At 51.2% G+C, this 18,686-nt stretch overlaps 1 protein-coding gene across 1 annotated transcript in view; it reads right to left on the bottom strand.

The window, feature by feature from the left end:
- Positions 1 to 18,686, bottom strand: part of LOC137334477 (F-actin-monooxygenase MICAL3-like) — an 80,080-nt gene that overhangs the window by 43,168 nt on the left and 18,226 nt on the right. The window contains exon 5 of the mRNA XM_067999157.1: positions 15,363 to 15,447. Coding sequence (XP_067855258.1) covers positions 15,363 to 15,447 — 85 coding nt within the window. The remainder of the gene's footprint in view (positions 1 to 15,362; positions 15,448 to 18,686) is intronic.

The raw sequence follows: 18,686 nt of genomic DNA, 5'->3' as shown, positions 1-18,686 counted from the left end.
GGATCCTGACCCCCGTCAGTGTGATACTGGATCCCGACCCCTGTCAGTGTGATACTGGATCCCGACCCCTGTCAGTGTGATACTGGATCCCGACCCCTGTCAGTGTGATACTGGATCCCAGCCCCTGTCTGTGTTACTGGATCCCGACCCCCTTCAGTGTGTTACTGGATCCCGACCCCTGTCAGTGTGTTACTGGATCCCAACCCCCTTCAGTGTGTTACTGGATCCCGACCCCCTTCAGTGTGTTACTGGATCCCGACCCCTGTCAGTGTGATACTGGATCCCAGCCCCTGTCAGTGTGTTACTGGATCCTGACCCGTCAGTGTGTTACTGGATCCCGACCCCCTTCAGTGTGATACTGGATCCCGACCCCTGTCAGTGTGATACTGGATCCCAGCCCCTGTCTGTGTTACTGGATCCCGACCCCCATCAGTGTGATACTGGATCCCGACCCCCTTCAGTGTGTTACTGGATCCTGACCCCCGTCAGTGTGTTACTGGATCCCTACCCCCGTCAGTGTGTTACTGGATCCTGACCCCCGTCAGTGTGTTACTGGATCCTGACCCCTGTCAGTGTGTTACTGGATCCCAGCCCCTGTCAGTGTGTTACTGGATCCTGACCCCCTTCAGTGTGTTACTGGATCCCGACCCCCTTCAGTGTGTTACTGGATCCCTACCCCCGTCAGTGTGTTACTGGATCCCTACCCCCGTCAGTGTGTTACTGGATCCTGACCCCCTTCAGTGTGTTACTGGATCCCGACCCCCTTCAGTGTGTTACTGGATCCCTACCCCCGTCAGTGTGTTACTGGATCCCTACCCCCGTCAGTGTGTTACTGGATCCCGACCCCCTTCAGTGTGTTACTGGATCCCGACCCCTGTCAGTGTGTTACTGGATCTCGACCCCCGTCAGTGTGTTACTGGATCCCGACCCCTGTCAGTGTGTTACTGGATCCCGACCCCCGTCAGTGTGTTACTGGATCCTGACCCCCGTCAGTGTGATACTGGATCCCAGCCCCTGTCAGTGTGTTACTGGATCCTGACCCCCGTCAGTGTGTTACTGGATCCTGACCCCCGTCAGTGTGTTACTGGATCCTGACCCCCGTCAGTGTGTTACTGGATCCTGACCCCCTTCAGTGTGTTACTGGATCCCGACCCCCGTCAGTGTGTTACTGGATCCTGACCCCTGTCAGTGTGTTACTGGATCCCGACCCCTGTCAGTGTGTTACTGGATCCCGACCCCTGTCAGTGTATTACTGGATCCTGACCCCTGTCAGTGTGTTACTGGATCCTGACCCCCTTCAGTGTATTACTGGATCCTGACCCCTGTCAGTGTGTTACTGGATCCTGACCCCCTTCAGTGTATTACTGGATCCTGACCCCTGTCAGTGTGTTACTGGATCCTGACCCCTGTCAGTGTGTTACTGGATCCTGACCCCTGTCAGTGTGTTACTGGATCCTGACCCCTGTCAGTGTCTTACTGGATCCTGACCCCCGTCAGTGTGTTACTGGATCCCGACCCCCGTCAGTGTGTTACTGGATCCCTACCCCCGTCAGTGTGTTACTGGATCCTGACCCCCGTCAGTGTGTTACTGGATCCTGACCCCCGTCAGTGTGTTACTGGATCCCGACCCCCGTCAGTGTGTTACTGGATCCCGACCCCTGTCAGTGTGTTACTGGATCCTGACCCCCGTCAGTGTGTTACTGGATCCTGACCCCTGTCAGTGTGTTACTGGATCCCGACCCCTGTCAGTGTGATACTGGATCCCAGCCCCTGTCAGTGTGTTACTGGATCCTGACCCCTGTCAGTGTGTTACTGGATCCTGACCCCTGTCAGTGTGTTACTGGATCCTGACCCCTGTCAGTGTGTTACTGGATCCTGACCCCCGTCAGTGTGTTACTGGATCCTGACCCCCTTCAGTGTGTTACTGGATCCTGACCCCTGTCAGTGTGATACTGGATCCCAGCCCCTGTCAGTGTGTTACTGGATCCTGACCCCTGTCAGTGTGTTACTGGATCCTGACCCCCTTCAGTGTGTTACTGGATCCTGACCCCTGTCAGTGTCTTACTGGATCCCGACCCCCGTCAGTGTGTTACTGGATCCCGACCCCTGTCAGTGTGTTACTGGATCCTGACCCCTGTCAGTGTCTTACTGGATCCCGACCCCTGTCAGTGTGTTACTGGATCCCGACCCCTGTCAGTGTGTTACTGGATCCTGACCCCTGTCAGTGTGTTACTGGATCCTGACCCCTGTCAGTGTCTTACTGGATCCCGACCCCTGTCAGTGTCTTACTGGATCCCGACCCCCGTCAGTGTGTTACTGGATCCCGACCCCTGTCAGTGTGTTACTGGATCCTGACCCCTGTCAGTGTCTTACTGGATCCCGACCCCTGTCAGTGTGTTACTGGATCCCGACCCCTGTCAGTGTGTTACTGGATCCCGACCCCTGTCAGTGTGATACTGGATCCCAGCCCCTGTCAGTGTGTTACTGGATCCTGACCCCCGTCAGTGTGTTACTGGATCCTGACCCCCGTCAGTGTGTTACTGGATCCTGACCCGTGTCAGTGTGTTACTGGATCCTGACCCCTGTCAGTGTGTTACTGGATCCTGACCCCCGTCAGTGTGTTACTGGATCCCGACCCCCGTCAGTGTGATACTGGATCCCGACCCCTGTCAGTGTGTTACTGGATCCTGACCCCTGTCAGTGTGTTACTGGATCCTGACCCCCGTCAGTGTGTTACTGGATCCCGACCCCCGTCAGTGTGTTACTGGATCCCGACCCCCTTCAGTGTGTTACTGGATCCTGACCCCCGTCAGTGTGTTACTGGATCCCGACCCCCGTCAGTGTGTTACTGGATCCTGACCCCCGTCAGTGTGTTACTGGATCCTGACCCCCGTCAGTGTGTTACTGGATCCCGACCCCCGTCAGTGTCTTACTGGATCCCGACCCCCGTCAGTGTCTTACTGGATCCCGACCCCCGTCAGTGTCTTACTGGATCCCGACCCCCGTCAGTGTCTTACTGGATCCCGACCCCCGTCAGTGTGTTACTGGATCCCGACCCCCGTCAGTGTGTTACTGGATCCTGACCCCTGTCAGTGTGTTACTGGATCCTGACCCCTGTCAGTGTGTTACTGGATCCTGACCCCTGTCAGTGTGTTACTGGATCCTGACCCCTGTCAGTGTGTTACTGGATCCTGACCCCTGTCAGTGTGTTACTGGATCCCGACCCCTGTCAGTGTGTTACTGGATCCCGACCCCCGTCAGTGTGTTACTGGATCCTGACCCCTGTCAGTGCGTTACTGGATCCTGACCCCCTTCAGTGTGTTACTGGATCCCGACCCCCGTCAGTGTGTTACTGGATCCTGACCCCTGTCAGTGTGTTACTGGATCCTGACCCCTGTCAGTGTGTTACTGGATCCTGACCCCTGTCAGTGTGTTACTGGATCCCGACCCCCGTCAGTGTGTTACTGGATCCCGACCCCCGTCAGTGTGTTACTGGATCCCGACCCCTGTCAGTGTGTTACTGGATCCTGACCCCTGTCAGTGTGATACTGGATCCCGACCCCCGTCAGTGTGTTACTGGATCCCGACCCCTGTCAGTGTGTTACTGGATCCCGACCCCCGTCAGTGTGTTACTGGATCCTGACCCCTGTCAGTGTGATACTGGATCCCGACCCCCGTCAGTGTGTTACTGGATCCCGACCCCTGTCAGTGTGTTACTGGATCCCGACCCCTGTCAGTGTGTTACTGGATCCTGACCCCCGTCAGTGTGTTACTGGATCCTGACCCCCGTCAGTGTGTTACTGGATCCTGACCCCTGTCAGTGTGTTACTGGATCCCAGCCCCTGTCAGTGTGTTACTGGATCCCGACCCCTGTCAGTGTGATACTGGATCCCAGCCCCTGTCAGTGTGTTACTGGATCCTGACCCCTGTCAGTGTGATACTGGATCCCAGCCCCTGTCAGTGTGTTACTGGATCCTGACCCCTGTCAGTGTGTTACTGGATCCCGACCCCTGTCAGTGTGATACTGGATCCCAGCCCCTGTCAGTGTGTTACTGGATCCTGACCCCTGTCAGTGTGTTACTGGATCCCGACCCCCGTCAGTGTGTTACTGGATCCCGACCCCTGTCAGTGTGATACTGGATCCTGACCCCCGTCAGTGTGTTACTGGATCCCGACCCCTGTCAGTGTGATACTGGATCCTGACCCCTGTCAGTGTGTTACTGGATCCTGACCCCTGTCAGTGTGTTACTGGATCCCGACCCCCGTCAGTGTGTTACTGGATCCCGACCCCCGTCAGTGTGTTACTGGATCCCGACCCCTGTCAGTGTGATACTGGATCCCGACCCCTGTCAGTGTGTTACTGGATCCTGACCCCCGTCAGTGTGTTACTGGATCCTGACCCCCGTCAGTGTGTTACTGGATCCTGACCCCTGTCAGTGTGTTACTGGATCCCAGCCCCTGTCAGTGTGTTACTGGATCCCGACCCCTGTCAGTGTGATACTGGATCCCAGCCCCTGTCAGTGTGTTACTGGATCCTGACCCCTGTCAGTGTGATACTGGATCCCAGCCCCTGTCAGTGTGTTACTGGATCCTGACCCCTGTCAGTGTGTTACTGGATCCCGACCCCTGTCAGTGTGATACTGGATCCCAGCCCCTGTCAGTGTGTTACTGGATCCTGACCCCTGTCAGTGTGTTACTGGATCCCGACCCCCGTCAGTGTGTTACTGGATCCCGACCCCTGTCAGTGTGATACTGGATCCTGACCCCCGTCAGTGTGTTACTGGATCCCGACCCCTGTCAGTGTGATACTGGATCCTGACCCCTGTCAGTGTGTTACTGGATCCTGACCCCTGTCAGTGTGTTACTGGATCCCGACCCCCGTCAGTGTGTTACTGGATCCCGACCCCCGTCAGTGTGTTACTGGATCCCGACCCCTGTCAGTGTGATACTGGATCCCGACCCCTGTCAGTGTGTTACTGGATCCCGACCCCCGTCAGTGTGTTACTGGATCCTGACCCGTGTCAGTGTGTTACTGGATCCTGACCCCTGTCAGTGTGTTACTGGATCCTGACCCCCGTCAGTGTGTTACTGGATCCTGACCCCCGTCAGTGTGTTACTGGATCCCGACCCCTGTCAGTGTGTTACTGGATCCCGACCCCCGTCAGTGTGTTACTGGATCCTGACCCGTGTCAGTGTGTTACTGGATCCTGACCCCTGTCAGTGTGTTACTGGATCCTGACCCCTGTCAGTGTGTTACTGGATCCTGACCCCTGTCAGTGTGTTACTGGATCCTGACCCCCGTCAGTGTGTTACTGGATCCCGACCCCTGTCAGTGTGTTACTGGATCCTGACCCGTGTCAGTGTCTTACTGGATCCTGACCCCTGTCAGTGTGTTACTGGATCCTGACCCCTGTCAGTGTGTTACTGGATCCTGACCCCCGTCAGTGTGTTACTGGATCCCGACCCCCGTCAGTGTGTTACTGGATCCTGACCCCCGTCAGTGTGTTACTGGATCCCGACCCCTGTCAGTGTGTTACTGGATCCCGACCCCTGTCAGTGTGTTACTGGATCCTGACCCCCGTCAGTGTGTTACTGGATCTCGACCCCTGTCAGTGTGTTACTGGATCCTGACCCCCGTCAGTGTCTTACTGGATCCCGACCCCCGTCAGTGTCTTACTGGATCCCGACCCCCGTCAGTGTGTTACTGGATCCCGACCCCCGTCAGTGTATTACTGGATCCTGACCCCCGTCAGTGTCTTACTGGATCCCGACCCCCGTCAGTGTGTTACTGGATCCCGACCCCCGTCAGTGTGATACTGGATCCCGACCCCTGTCAGTGTGTTACTGGATCCTGACCCCCGTCAGTGTGTTACTGGATCCTGACCCCCGTCAGTGTGTTACTGGATCCTGACCCCCTTCAGTGTGTTACTGGATCCCGACCCCCGTCAGTGTCTTACTGGATCCCGACCCCCGTCAGTGTCTTACTGGATCCCGACCCCCGTCAGTGTGTTACTGGATCCCGACCCCTGTCAGTGTGTTACTGGATCCCGACCCCTGTCAGTGTCTTACTGGATCCCGACCCCCGTCAGTGTGTTACTGGATCCCGACCCCCGTCAGTGTCTTACTGGATCCCGACCCCCGTCAGTGTCTTGCTGGATCCCGACCCCCGTCAGTGTCTTACTGGATCCCGACCCCCGTCAGTGTGTTACTGGATCCCGACCCCCGTCAGTGTGTTACTGGATCCCGACCCCCGTCAGTGTCTTACTGGATCCCGACCCCCGTCAGTGTGTTACTGGATCCCGACCCCCGTCAGTGTGTTACTGGATCCCGACCCCCGTCAGTGTGTTACTGGATCCCGACCCCCGTCAGTGTGTTACTGGATCCCGACCCCCGTCAGTGTGTTACTGGATCCCGACCCCCGTCAGTGTGTTACTGGATCCTGACCCCTGTCAGTGTGTTACTGGATCCCGACCCCTGTCAGTGTGTTACTGGATCCCGACCCCCGTCAGTGTGTTACTAGATCCCGACCCCCGTCAGTGTGTTACTGGATCCCGACCCCCGTCAGTGTGATACTGGATCCTGACCCCCGTCAGTGTGTTACTGGATCCCGACCCCCGTCAGTGTGTTACTGGATCCTGACCCCTGTCAGTGTGTTACTGGATCCCGACCCCCGTCAGTGTGATACTGGATCCCGACCCCCGTCAGTGTCTTACTGGATCCTGACCCCTGTCAGTGTGTTACTGGATCCCGACCCCTGTCAGTGTGTTACTGGATCCCGACCCCCGTCAGTGTGTTACTAGATCCCGACCCCCGTCAGTGTGTTACTGGATCCCGACCCCCGTCAGTGTGATACTGGATCCTGACCCCCGTCAGTGTGTTACTGGATCCCGACCCCCGTCAGTGTGTTACTGGATCCCGACCCCCGTCAGTGTGTTACTAGATCCTGACCCCTGTCAGTGTGTTACTGGATCCCGACCCCCGTCAGTGTGTTACTGGATCCCGACCCCCGTCAGTGTGTTACTGGATCCCGACCCCCGTCAGTGTGTTACTGGATCCCGACCCCCGTCAGTGTGTTACTGGATCCTGACCCCCTTCAGTGTCTTACTGGATCCTGACCCCCGTCAGTGTGTTACTGGATCCTGACCCCCGTCAGTGTGTTACTGGATCCCGACCCCCGTCAGTGTGTTACTGGATCCTGACCCCTGTCAGTGTGTTACTGGATCTCGACCCCTGTCAGTGTGTTACTGGATTCCGACCCCTGTCAGTGTGTTACTGGATCCTGACCCCTGTCAGTGTGTTACTGGATCCTGACCCCTGTCAGTGTGTTACTGGATCCTGACCCCTGTCAGTGTGTTACTGGATCCTGACCCCTGTCAGTGTGATACTGGATCCTGACCCCTGTCAGTGTGTTACTGGATCCTGACCCCTGTCAGTGCGATACTGGATCCTGACCCCTGTCAGTGTGTTACTGGATCCTGACCCCTGTCAGTGTGATACTGGATCCTGACCCCTGTCAGTGTAATATTCTGGAGGATTGGTTATCTAACAGGAAGCAGAGAGTTGGGATAAATGGTTCATTCTCGGACTGGCAACCAGTAGCCAGTGGTATTCCGCAGGGGTCGGTGCTGGGTCCCCAACTCTTTACAATCTATATTAACGATTTGGAGGAGGGGACCGAGTGTAACATATCAAAATTTGCAGATGATACAAAGATGGGAGGGAAAGTAGAGAGTGAGGAGGACATAAAAAACCTACAAGGGGATATAGACAGGCTGGGTGAGTGGGCGGAGATTTGGCAGATGCAATACAATATTGGAAAATGTGAGGTTATGCACTTTGGCAGGAAAAATCAGAGAGCAAGTTATTATCTTAATGGCAAGAAACTGAAAAGTACTGCAGTACAAAGGGATCTGGGGGTCCTCGTGCAAGAAAATCAAAAAGTTAGTATGCAGGTGCAGCAGGTGATCAAGAAGGCCAACGGAATGTTGGCTTTTATTGCTAGGGGGATAGAATATAAAAACAGGGAGGTATTGCTGCAGTTATATAAGGTATTGGTGAGACCGCACCTGGAATACTGCATACAGTTTTGGTCTCCATACTTAAGAAAAGACATACTTGCTCTCGAGGCAGTACAAAGAAGGTTCACTCGGTTAATCCCGGGGATGAGGGGGCGGACATATGAGGAGAGGTTGAGTAGATTGGGACTCTACTCATTGGAGTTCAGAAGAATGAGAGGCGATCTTATTGAAACATATAAGATTGTGAAGGGGCTTGATCGGGTGGATGCGGTAAGGATGTTCCCAAGGATGGGTGAAACTAGAACTAGGGGGCACAATCTTAGAATAAGGAACTGGTCTTTCAAAACTGAGATGAGGAGAAACTTCTTCACTCAGAGGGTAGTAGGTCTGTGGAATTTGCTGCCCCAGGAAGCTGTGGAAGCTACATCAATAAATAAATTTAAAACAGAAATAGACAGTTTCCTAGAAGTAAAGGGAATTAGGGGTTACGGGGAGCGGGCGGGAAATTGGACATGAAGCTGAGTTCGGATCGGTCAAGGCCCTGTGGGTGGCGGAGAGGGCCCAGGGGCTGAGTGGCCGGGTCCTGCTCCTACTTGTGTTCTTTAGATTTGAGGTTAGGATCAGATCAGCCATGATCTTATTGAATGGCGGAGCAGGCTCGAGGGGCCGATTGGCCTACTCCTGCTCCAATTTCTTATGTTCTTATGACCCCTGTCAGTGTGTTACTGGATCTCGACCCCCATCAGTGTGTTACTGGATCCTGACCCCTGTCAGTGAGATACAGGATCCCAGCCCCCATTAGTGCGTTACTGGATCCCTACCCCCGTCAGTGTGTTACTGGATCCTGACCCCTGTCAGTGCGTTACTGGATCCTGACCCCTGTCAGTGTGTTACTGGATCCTGACCCCTGTCAGTGTGTTACTGGATCCTGACCCCTGTCAGTGCGTTACTGGATCCTGACCCCTGTCAGTGCGTTACTGGATCCTGACCCCTGTCAGTGTGTTACTGGATCCTGACCCCTGTCAGTGTGTTACTGGATCCTGACCCCCGTCAGTGTGTTACTGGATCCTGACCCCTGTCAGTGCGTTACTGGATCCTGACCCCTGTCAGTGCATTACTGGATCCCGACCCCCATCAGTGCGTTACTGGATCCTGACCCCTGTCAGTGTGTTACTGGATCCTGACCCCCGTCAGTGTGTTACTGGATCCTGACCCCTGTCAGTGCGTTACTGGATCCCGACCCCCATCAGTGTGTTACTGGATCCTGACCCCTGTCAGTGAGATACAGGATCCCAGCCCCCATTAGTGCGTTACTGGATCCTGACCCCATTAGTGCGTTACTGGATCCTGACCCCTGTCAGTGCGTTACTGGATCCTGACCCCTGTCAGTGTGTTACTGGATCCCAACTGCTCTCAGTGATTTTTTCGTGAATCAAGATCCCTGGTGTCGTTAACATTCTCTAAATTAAGAGTAATTTAAAGGAGTAAACTCCTTCAAGGGAGTAACTAACGAGCTTAATCTAAGGCAAGTCATGGCAGCAGAGCTCGCACCCGTGATATGCTCCTCCTGCACTATGTGGGAAGTCATGGACACTACAGGTGTCCCTGGCAACCATGTGTGCAGGAAGTGTGTCCAGTTGCAGCTACTGGCTAACCGTATTTCAGAGCTGGAGCTGCGGGTGGATTCACTGTGGAGCATCCGCGATACTAAGATTATCGTGGATAGCACGTTCAGTGAGGTGGTCACACCGCAGGTAAAGATTACGCAGGCAGAAAGGAAATGGGTGACCACCAGGCAGGGTAAAAGGACTAGGCAGGTCGAGCAGGAGTCCCCTGGGGCCATCTCCCTCTCAAACAGATATTCCGCTTTGAATATTGTTGGGGGAGATGGCTTATCAGGGGAAAGCAGCAAGAGCCAAGACCGTGGCACCACGAGTGACTCAGCTGCACAGGAGGGGAGGAAAAAGAATGGGACAGCAATAGTGATAGGGGATTCCATCGTAAGGGGAACAGATAGGCGTTTCTGCGGCCGTAGACACGACTCCAGGATGGTATGTTGCCTCCCTGGTGCTAGGGTCAAGGATGTCACGGAGCGGCTGCAGAACATTCTGAAGGGGGAGGGTGAACAGTCAGAGGTCGTGGTCCATATCGGTACCAACGACATCAGTAAAGAAAAGGGATGAGGAAATAAATTAAAAAGCAGGAGCTCTAAGGTAGTAATGTCAGGATTACTCCCAGTGCCACGTGCTAGTGAGAGCAGAAATAGGAGAATAGACCAGATGAATGCATGGCTTGAGAGATGGTGTAGGAGGGAGGGGTTTAAATTCCTGAGGCATTCCCGATTCTGGGAAAGGCGGGACCTGTACGAGCTGGACGGGTTGCACCCAAGCAGAACAGGGACCAATATCCTCGCGGGGGCATTTGCTAGTTCTGTTGGGGAGGGTTTAAACTAGCATGGCAGGGGGATGGGAACCAAAGGGCAGGTACAGATAGGATGAATTCAGACCAGGAAACGGAAGTAGAAAAGCAGTTAGTGACGTAGTTAGCGACTCAGAAAGGCAAAAGAAGCAAAGGTTAAATAGTGTTCAGCACAGGAATTTGACGGGGTTAAAGGGTATATACTTCAATGTAAGGAGTATTACAAACAAAGCAGATGAGCTAAGGGCACAGATAGACACATGGCAGCATGATATCATTGCTATAACGGAAACCTGGCTTAAAGAGGGGGATAATCGGCAGCTCAATATCCCTGGATATAGAATTTTCAGGCAGAATAGAGTGGGTGATAATAAAGGAGGGGGGGTAGCATTATTGGTTAAAGAATCAATTACAGTTGTGAGAAGGGATGATCTGCTGAATGGATCATCAATCGAAGCCATACGGGTTGAGTTAAGAAATAAAAAAGGGGCAATCACACTACTGGGAGTGTACTATAGACCCCCGAATAGCGAAAGGGAGATAGAAGAACAAATATGTCGGCAAATTTCTGAGTGCAACAATAAGAGAGCAATAATAGTCGGGGACTTCAACTACCCGAACATCAACTGGGATTCAAACAGTGTGAGGGGCACAGAGGGTGCAAAATTCTTGATCGGTGTCCAGGAGAACTTTTTGAGCCAGCACGTGAGAAGCCCAACAAGAGGGGAAGCAATTCTAGATTTAGACCTGGGAAATGAAGATGGGCAAGTGAGTGAAGTGACAGTGGGTGACCATATTGGGGATAGTGACCACAATTCAGTTTGTTTAAGCATTATTATGGAAAAGGACAGAGTTAAATCAAGGATAAATGTTTTAAATTGGGGGAAGGCAAATTTTACAAAACTAAGAGGTGATTTGGCAGAAGTGGACTGGACACAACTACTTGAGGAGAAATCAGTGGCAAGCCAGTGGGAGGCACTAAAAAGTGAAATTCTACGGGTACAATGCAGACACGTCCCCTCAAAGAAACAGGGTGGCACTGCCAAATTTAGAGCCCCCTGGTTGTCTAGAAGTATACGGGCAAGATAAAGCAGAAAAAAAAAGCTTATGGCTGTCACAGAAAACTAAATACTGCAGAAAGCCTAGAGGAGTATAGAAAGTACAGGGATGAAGTAAAAAAGGAAATAAGGAAAGCAAAGAGAGGGCATGAAAAAATATTAGCTAGTCAGATTAAAGAAAACCCAGAGATATTTTATCAGTACATTAAGAACAAGAGGATAGCGAAGGAAAAGGTGGGACCTATCAGGGATGATAAGGGTAATTTGTGTGTAGAAGCAGAGGATGTGGGTAGGGTTTTAAATGAATATTTTGTCTCCGTATTCACAAAGGAAAGGGACGATCCGGATGTAGTAGTTAAAGAGGAGAGGTGTGAAATATTGGATACGGTAAACATAACGAGAGAGGAAGTACTGGAGGGACTGGAATCCTTGAAAGTTGATAAGTCACCAGGACCGGATGGATTGTTTCCTGGGTCCTTGAAGGAAGCCAGGAAGGAAATAGCGGATGCTCTGAGGATCATTTTCCAATCCTCACTCGATACAGGGGAGGTACCGGAGGACTGGAAGACTGCAAACGTAGTACCATTGTTTAAAAAGGGTACGAGGGAAAGGCCGAACAATTTTCGGCCGGTCAGTCTTACCTCGGTGGTGGACAAACTATTAGAATCAAAACTGAGAGATAGGATAAACTGTCACTTGGAAAGGCATGGTTTAATCAGGGATAGTCAGCATGGATTTGTTCAGGGAAGGTCATGCCTTACAAATCTGATTGAATTCTTTGAGGAAGTGACAAGGAGGATTGATGAGGGTCGTGCAGTGGATGTTGTCTACATGGATTTTAGTAAGGCATTTGACAAGGTCCCACATGGCAGACTGGTCAGAAAGGTAAAAGCCCATGGGATGCAGGGAAATGTGGCGAATTGGCTCCAAAATTGGCTCAGTAACAGGAAACAAAGGGTAAAAGTCGATGGATGTCTTTGTGAATGGAAATCCGTTTCCAGTGGTGTGCCACAGGGCTCAGTGTTGGGTCCCTTGCTGTTTGTGGTATATATTAATGATTTGGACTTGAATGTAGGGGGCATGATTGGCAAATTTGCAGACGACACAAAAATTGGCCATGTAGTTGAAAGTAAAGAGGATAGCTGTGGACTCCAAGAAGATATCAAGGGTTAGTGGAGTGGGTGGAAAAGTGGCAAATGGAGTTCAACCCGGAGAAATGTGAGGTAATGCACTTAGGGAGGGCAAACAGTAAAAGGGAATACGCAGTAAACGGGAATATATTGAGAGGGGCAGAGGAAGTGAGAGACCTTGGAGTGCATGTGCACAGGTCCCTGAAGGTGGCAGTACAGGTCGATAAGATTGTGAAGAAGGCATACGGAATGCTCTCCGTTATTAGCCGAGGTATAGAATACAAAAACAGGAATATAATGATGGAACTGTATAAAACGCTGGTAAGGCCACAGCTGGAGTATTGTGCACAGTTCTGGTCACCACATTACAGGAAGGATGTAATTGCTCTGGAGAGAGTGCAGAGAAGATTTACAAGAATGTTGCCAGAGCTTGAAAACTGCAGCGACAAGGAGAGATTGGAGCAGAGGAGGCTGAGGGGAGATTTGATTGAGGTGTACAAAATTATGAGGGGCCCAGATAGAGTAGATAGGAAGTACCTTTTTCCCCTAGCGGAGAGTTCAAGAACTAGAGGACATAGATTTAAGCTGATTGGTGGAAGGATTAGAGGGGACATGAGGAAAAACTTTTTTACCCAGAGGGTGGTGGGTGTGTGGAATTCACTGCCCAAATTGGTGGTAGAGGCAGGGACCCTCAACTCTTTTAAAAAGTACCTGGACCTGCAGCTAAAGTGCTGTAAGCTGCAGGGCTACGGACCGGGTGCTGGAAGGTGGGATTAGAATGGGCACCTGGTTGTTCTTCGAGCCGGCGCGGACACGATGGGCCGAATGGCCCCCTTCTGTGCTGTATCTTTTCTACGGTTCTATGGTTCAGTGTGATGTTGGATTTTGACCAATGTCAGTGAGATACTGGATCCCAACCTCTGTCATTGTGACACTGAACCCACCCTGTCAGTGTGACACTCGATGCCAACCCCTGTCAGTGTGACACTAGATCCCATCCCCTGTCAGTGTGACACTAGATCCCATCCCTTGTCAGTGTGACGCTGGATCCCATCCCCTGTCAGTGTGACGCTCGATCCCATCCCCTGTCAGTGTTACGCTGGATCCCATCCCCTGTCAGTGTGACGCTGGATCCCATCCCCTGTCAATGTGACGCTGGATCCCATCCCCTGTCAATGTGACACTGGATCTCATCCCCTGTCAGTGTGGGGCTCCGTCACTCCCTGGGTTAATATCTGTTCCTGATGTTAATCCAGCTCCCTCACACTGTGCGGCTCCGTCACTCCCTGGGTTAATCTCTATATCTGTTCCTGATGTTAATCCAGCTCCCTCACACAGTGGGGCTCCGTCACTCCCTGGGTTAATCTCTGTATCTGTTCCTGATGTTAATCCAGCTTCCTCACACTGTGCGGCTCCGTCATTCCCTGGGTTAATCTCTGTATCTGTTCCTGATGTTAATCCAGCTCCCTCACACTGTGGGGCTCCGTCATTCCCTGGGTTAATCTCTGTATCTGTTCCTGATGTTAATCCAGCTCCCTCACACTGTGGGGCTCCGTCATTCCCTGGGTTAATCTCTGTATCTGTTCCTGATGTTAATCCAGCTCCCTCACACTGTGGGGCTCCGTCATTCCCTGGGTTAATCTCTGTATCTGTTCCTGATGTTAATCCAGCTCCCTCACACTGTGGGGCTCCGTCACTCCCTGGGTTAATGTCTGTATCTGTTTCTGATGTTAATCCAGCTCCCTCACACTGTGGGGCTCCGTCACTCCCTGGGTTAATGTCTGTATCTGTTTCTGATGTTAATCCAGCTCCCTCACACTGTGGGGCTCCGTCACTCCCTGGGTTAATGTCTGTATCTGTTTCTGATGTTAATCCAGCTCCCTCACACTGTGGGGCTCCGTCACTCCCTGGGTTAATGTCTGTATCTGTTTCTGATGTTAATCCAGCTCCCTCACACTGTGGGGCTCCGTCACTCCCTGGGTTAATTTCTGTATCTGTTCCTGATGCGATTTGGATGTGAAGGTTGTTCACCTTTAATGAATTACTGTCTCTTTACTAAATGAATTAGGATAAGCAGTGCTGAAGGGGAAGTCTCTCTAAAAGTCATTGCTAACACCTTAAACATGCCAGTCGCAACCAAAGTGAAGGAAGGAGATTTATTTGAGTATTGGTGCCTGTGATAGTCAGAGAATGGTTGCGATTGTCCATCTCATCACCCAGTAACTTGGAATTCTATCCTGCACAGCTAAACTTCGGGATTGTTTCTGGGTGAAAGTAATTCAGCCAGGTGGGGCTATTAGCCAGTGGGTAATGAATGGATGCGAAAGGTGGGGAAGGGGTAGGACACGGGAACAGGAGATTAATGAACTGTCCAGTTTGAGGGGAGCAGTCCACGTCTGTCAGTCACATTGGGCGGGACAGCAGAATGAGAAACAGAGCGGGTGAAATTGAGAGACTCTTTGCAACAGCCTGTCTGGCTCTGATATACGGAAATGGGAGATGATATTGATTTTGCCTCAGTGTTCTGATGCCACAATGCCTTCACCCGATAACTCAGTATCAGGGGGTGGAGGACGAGCACAGTTAAGTGTCGCACTGCGTTTCCCATTCCAATCATTCTGAGTCAGCTGAGCCGACGGACTCGTAAATCCATCGGTTCATTCCATAGTACAATCTAGCAATCCCGCCCCTGAGCGAATACGGAATCCAATCGTTGTCAAGAAGAGCACAACATCTACCTGGGTCTCCTTCGGAGGACTGAGTCTCGGGGATATCCTTCCGATCCGTGCTCAGGGTCGGGAGCGGAGCAGCGACAAGCTTTTCCTAAACAAGACAAAAAGAAAATGCAATAAAGGCAGGAAAAAGGTAAACAGAATACACTGACTGTATACAACAAGGACAGGGAACACACTGACTGCATACAACAAGGACAGGGAACACACTGACTGAATACAACAAGGACAGGGAACACACTGACTGAATACGACAAGGACAGGGAACACACTGACTGAATACTACAAGGACAGGGAACACACTGACTGAATACAACAAGGACAGGGAACACACTGACTGTATACAACAAGGACAGGAAACACACTGACTGAATACAACAAGGACAGGGAACACACTGACTGAATACAACAAGGACAGGGAACACACTGACTGTATACAACAGGACAGGGAACACACTGACTGTCTACAACAGGACAGGGAACACACTGACTGTGTACAACAAGGACAGGGAACACACTGACTGTATACAACAAGGACAGGGAACACACTGGCTGTATACAACAGGACAGGGAACACACTGACTGTGTACAACAGGACAGGGAACACACTCACTGCACACCACACAACAGGGAACACACTGATTGCATACAACGACAGGGAACACACTGACTGTACACAACAGGGACAGGGAACACACTGATTGCATACAACGACAGGGAACACACTGACTGTACACAACAGGGACACGGAACACACTGACTGCATACAACAAGGACAGGGAACACACTAACTGTATACAACAGGACAGAGAACACACTAACTGTATACAACAGGACAGAGAACACAATGACTGAAGACAACAAGGACAGGGAACACACTAACTGTATACAACGGGTATAGTAAGAACGGGATATGACGCTCGACTCATCGATCGACAGTTCCGACGGGCCACAGCAAAAAATCGCATAGACCTCCTCAGGAGACTAACACGGGACGCAACCAACAGAGTACCCTTTGTCGTCCAGTACTTCCCCGGAGCGGAGAAACTACGCCATGTTCTCCGCAGCCTTCAACATGTCATCAATGAGGACAAACACCTCGCTATGGCCATCCCCACACCTCCACTACTCGTCTTTAAACAGCCACCCAACCTCAAACAGACCATCGTTCGCAGCAAACTACCTAGCTTTCAAGAGAACAGCGTCCACGACGCCACACAACCCTGCCACGGTAACCTCTGCAAGACATGCCAGATCATCGACACAGATACCACCATCACACGAGATGACACCACCCACCAGGTGCATGGTTCATACTCCTGTGACTCAGCCAACGTTGTCTACCTCATACGTTGCAGGAAAGGATGCCCCAGAGCATGGTACATTGGCGAGACCATGCAGACGCTGCGACAACGGATGAACGGACACCGCGCAACAATCGCCAAACAGGAGGGTTCCCTCCCAGTCGGGGAACACTTCAGCAGTCATGGACATTCATCCACCGACCTTCGGGTAAGCGTACTCCAAGGCGGCCTTCGAGACACACGACAACGCAAAATCGTCGAGCAGAAATTGATAGCCAAGTTCCGCACCCATGAGGACGGCCTCAACCGGGATCTTGGGTTCATGTCACGCTACACGTTACCCCACCAGCGAACAAATGTTATCTGTTTTTAATATAATGGGTCATTTGCTGGCTCTCTCTGCCTTCCGGATGTTTCTGCCTCTCTCTGTGTTTTTTTTTCTCTGTTTTTTTTTCCCCTGTTTGTTTTTTTGTTGAATGTGTATTCGGAGGTTCTGCAGGTAACACCTCTCTGTCTGAACATGGTGATTGCCTTGGCAACGGGCAGTTGCAGGGGCAGTCTGTAAACACCATGTTTTATTGTTCAATATGTATAAATGCGTAGGCTTCAAGGAGATCTTGAAACATTTGCCTGAGGAAGGAGAAAATCTCCGAAAGCTTGTGAATTTAAAATAAAATTGCTGGACTATAACTTGGTGTTGTAAAATTGTTTACAATTGTATACAACAGGACAGAGAACAGAATGACTGATGACAACAGGACAGTGAACACAATGACTGTATACAACAAGGACAGAGAACACACTGACTGAAGACAACAGGACAGGGAACACAATGACTGTATACAACAGGACAGGGAACACACTGACTGCATACAACAAGGACAGGGATAACACTGACTGCATACAACAAGCACAGGGAACACACTGACTGAATACAACAAGGACAGGGAACACACTGACCGAATACAACAAGGACAGGGAACATACTGACTGTATACAAAAAGGACAGGGAACACACTGACTGAATACAACAAGGACAGGGAACACACTGACTGAATACAACAAGGACAGGGAACATACTGACTGTATACAACAAGGACAGGGAACATACTGACTGAATACAACAAGGACAGGGAACATACTGACTGAATACAACAAGGACAGGGAACACACTGACTGTATACAAAAAGGACAGGGAACACACTGACTGAATACAACAAGGACAAGGAACACACTGACTGTATACAACAAGGACAGGGAACACACTGACTGAAAACAACAAGAACAGGGAACACACTGACTGTATACAACAAGAACAGGGAACACACTGACTGTATACAACAAAAACAGGGAACACACTGACTGAAAACAACAAGAACAGGGAACACACTGACTGAAAACAACAAGAACAGGGAACACACTGACTGAAAACAACAAGAACAGGGAACACACTGACTGTATACCACAAGGACAGGGAACATACTGACTGAAAACAACAAGGACAGGGAACATACTGACTGAAAACAACAAGAACAGGGAACACACTGACTGTATACCACAAGGACAGGGAACATACTGACTGTACACAACAAGGACAGGGAACATACTGACTGAAAACAAGAACAGGGAACACACTGACTGTATACAACAAGAACAGGGAACACACTGACTGAAAACAACAAGAACAGGGAACACACTGACTGTATACCACAAGGACAGGGAACATACTGACTGAAAACAACAAGGACAGGGAACATACTGACTGAAAACAACAAGAACAGGGAACACACTGACTGTATACCACAAGGACAGGGAACACACAGACTGTATACCACAAGGACAGGGAACACACTGACTGTATACAACAGGACAGGGAACACACTCACTGCACACCACACAACAGGGAACACACTGATTGCATACAACGACAGGGAACACACTGACTGTACACAACAGGGACACGGAACACACTGACTGCATACAACAAGGAGAGGGAACACACTGACTGTATACAACAGGACAGGGA

Source organism: Heptranchias perlo, chromosome 18, assembly GCF_035084215.1.
Source record: "Heptranchias perlo isolate sHepPer1 chromosome 18, sHepPer1.hap1, whole genome shotgun sequence".
NCBI classification, from domain to species: Eukaryota; Metazoa; Chordata; class Chondrichthyes; order Hexanchiformes; family Hexanchidae; genus Heptranchias; species Heptranchias perlo.
The sequence above is the reverse complement of the archived record's forward strand: the minus strand, read 5'-3'. Positions and strand labels throughout refer to the sequence as shown.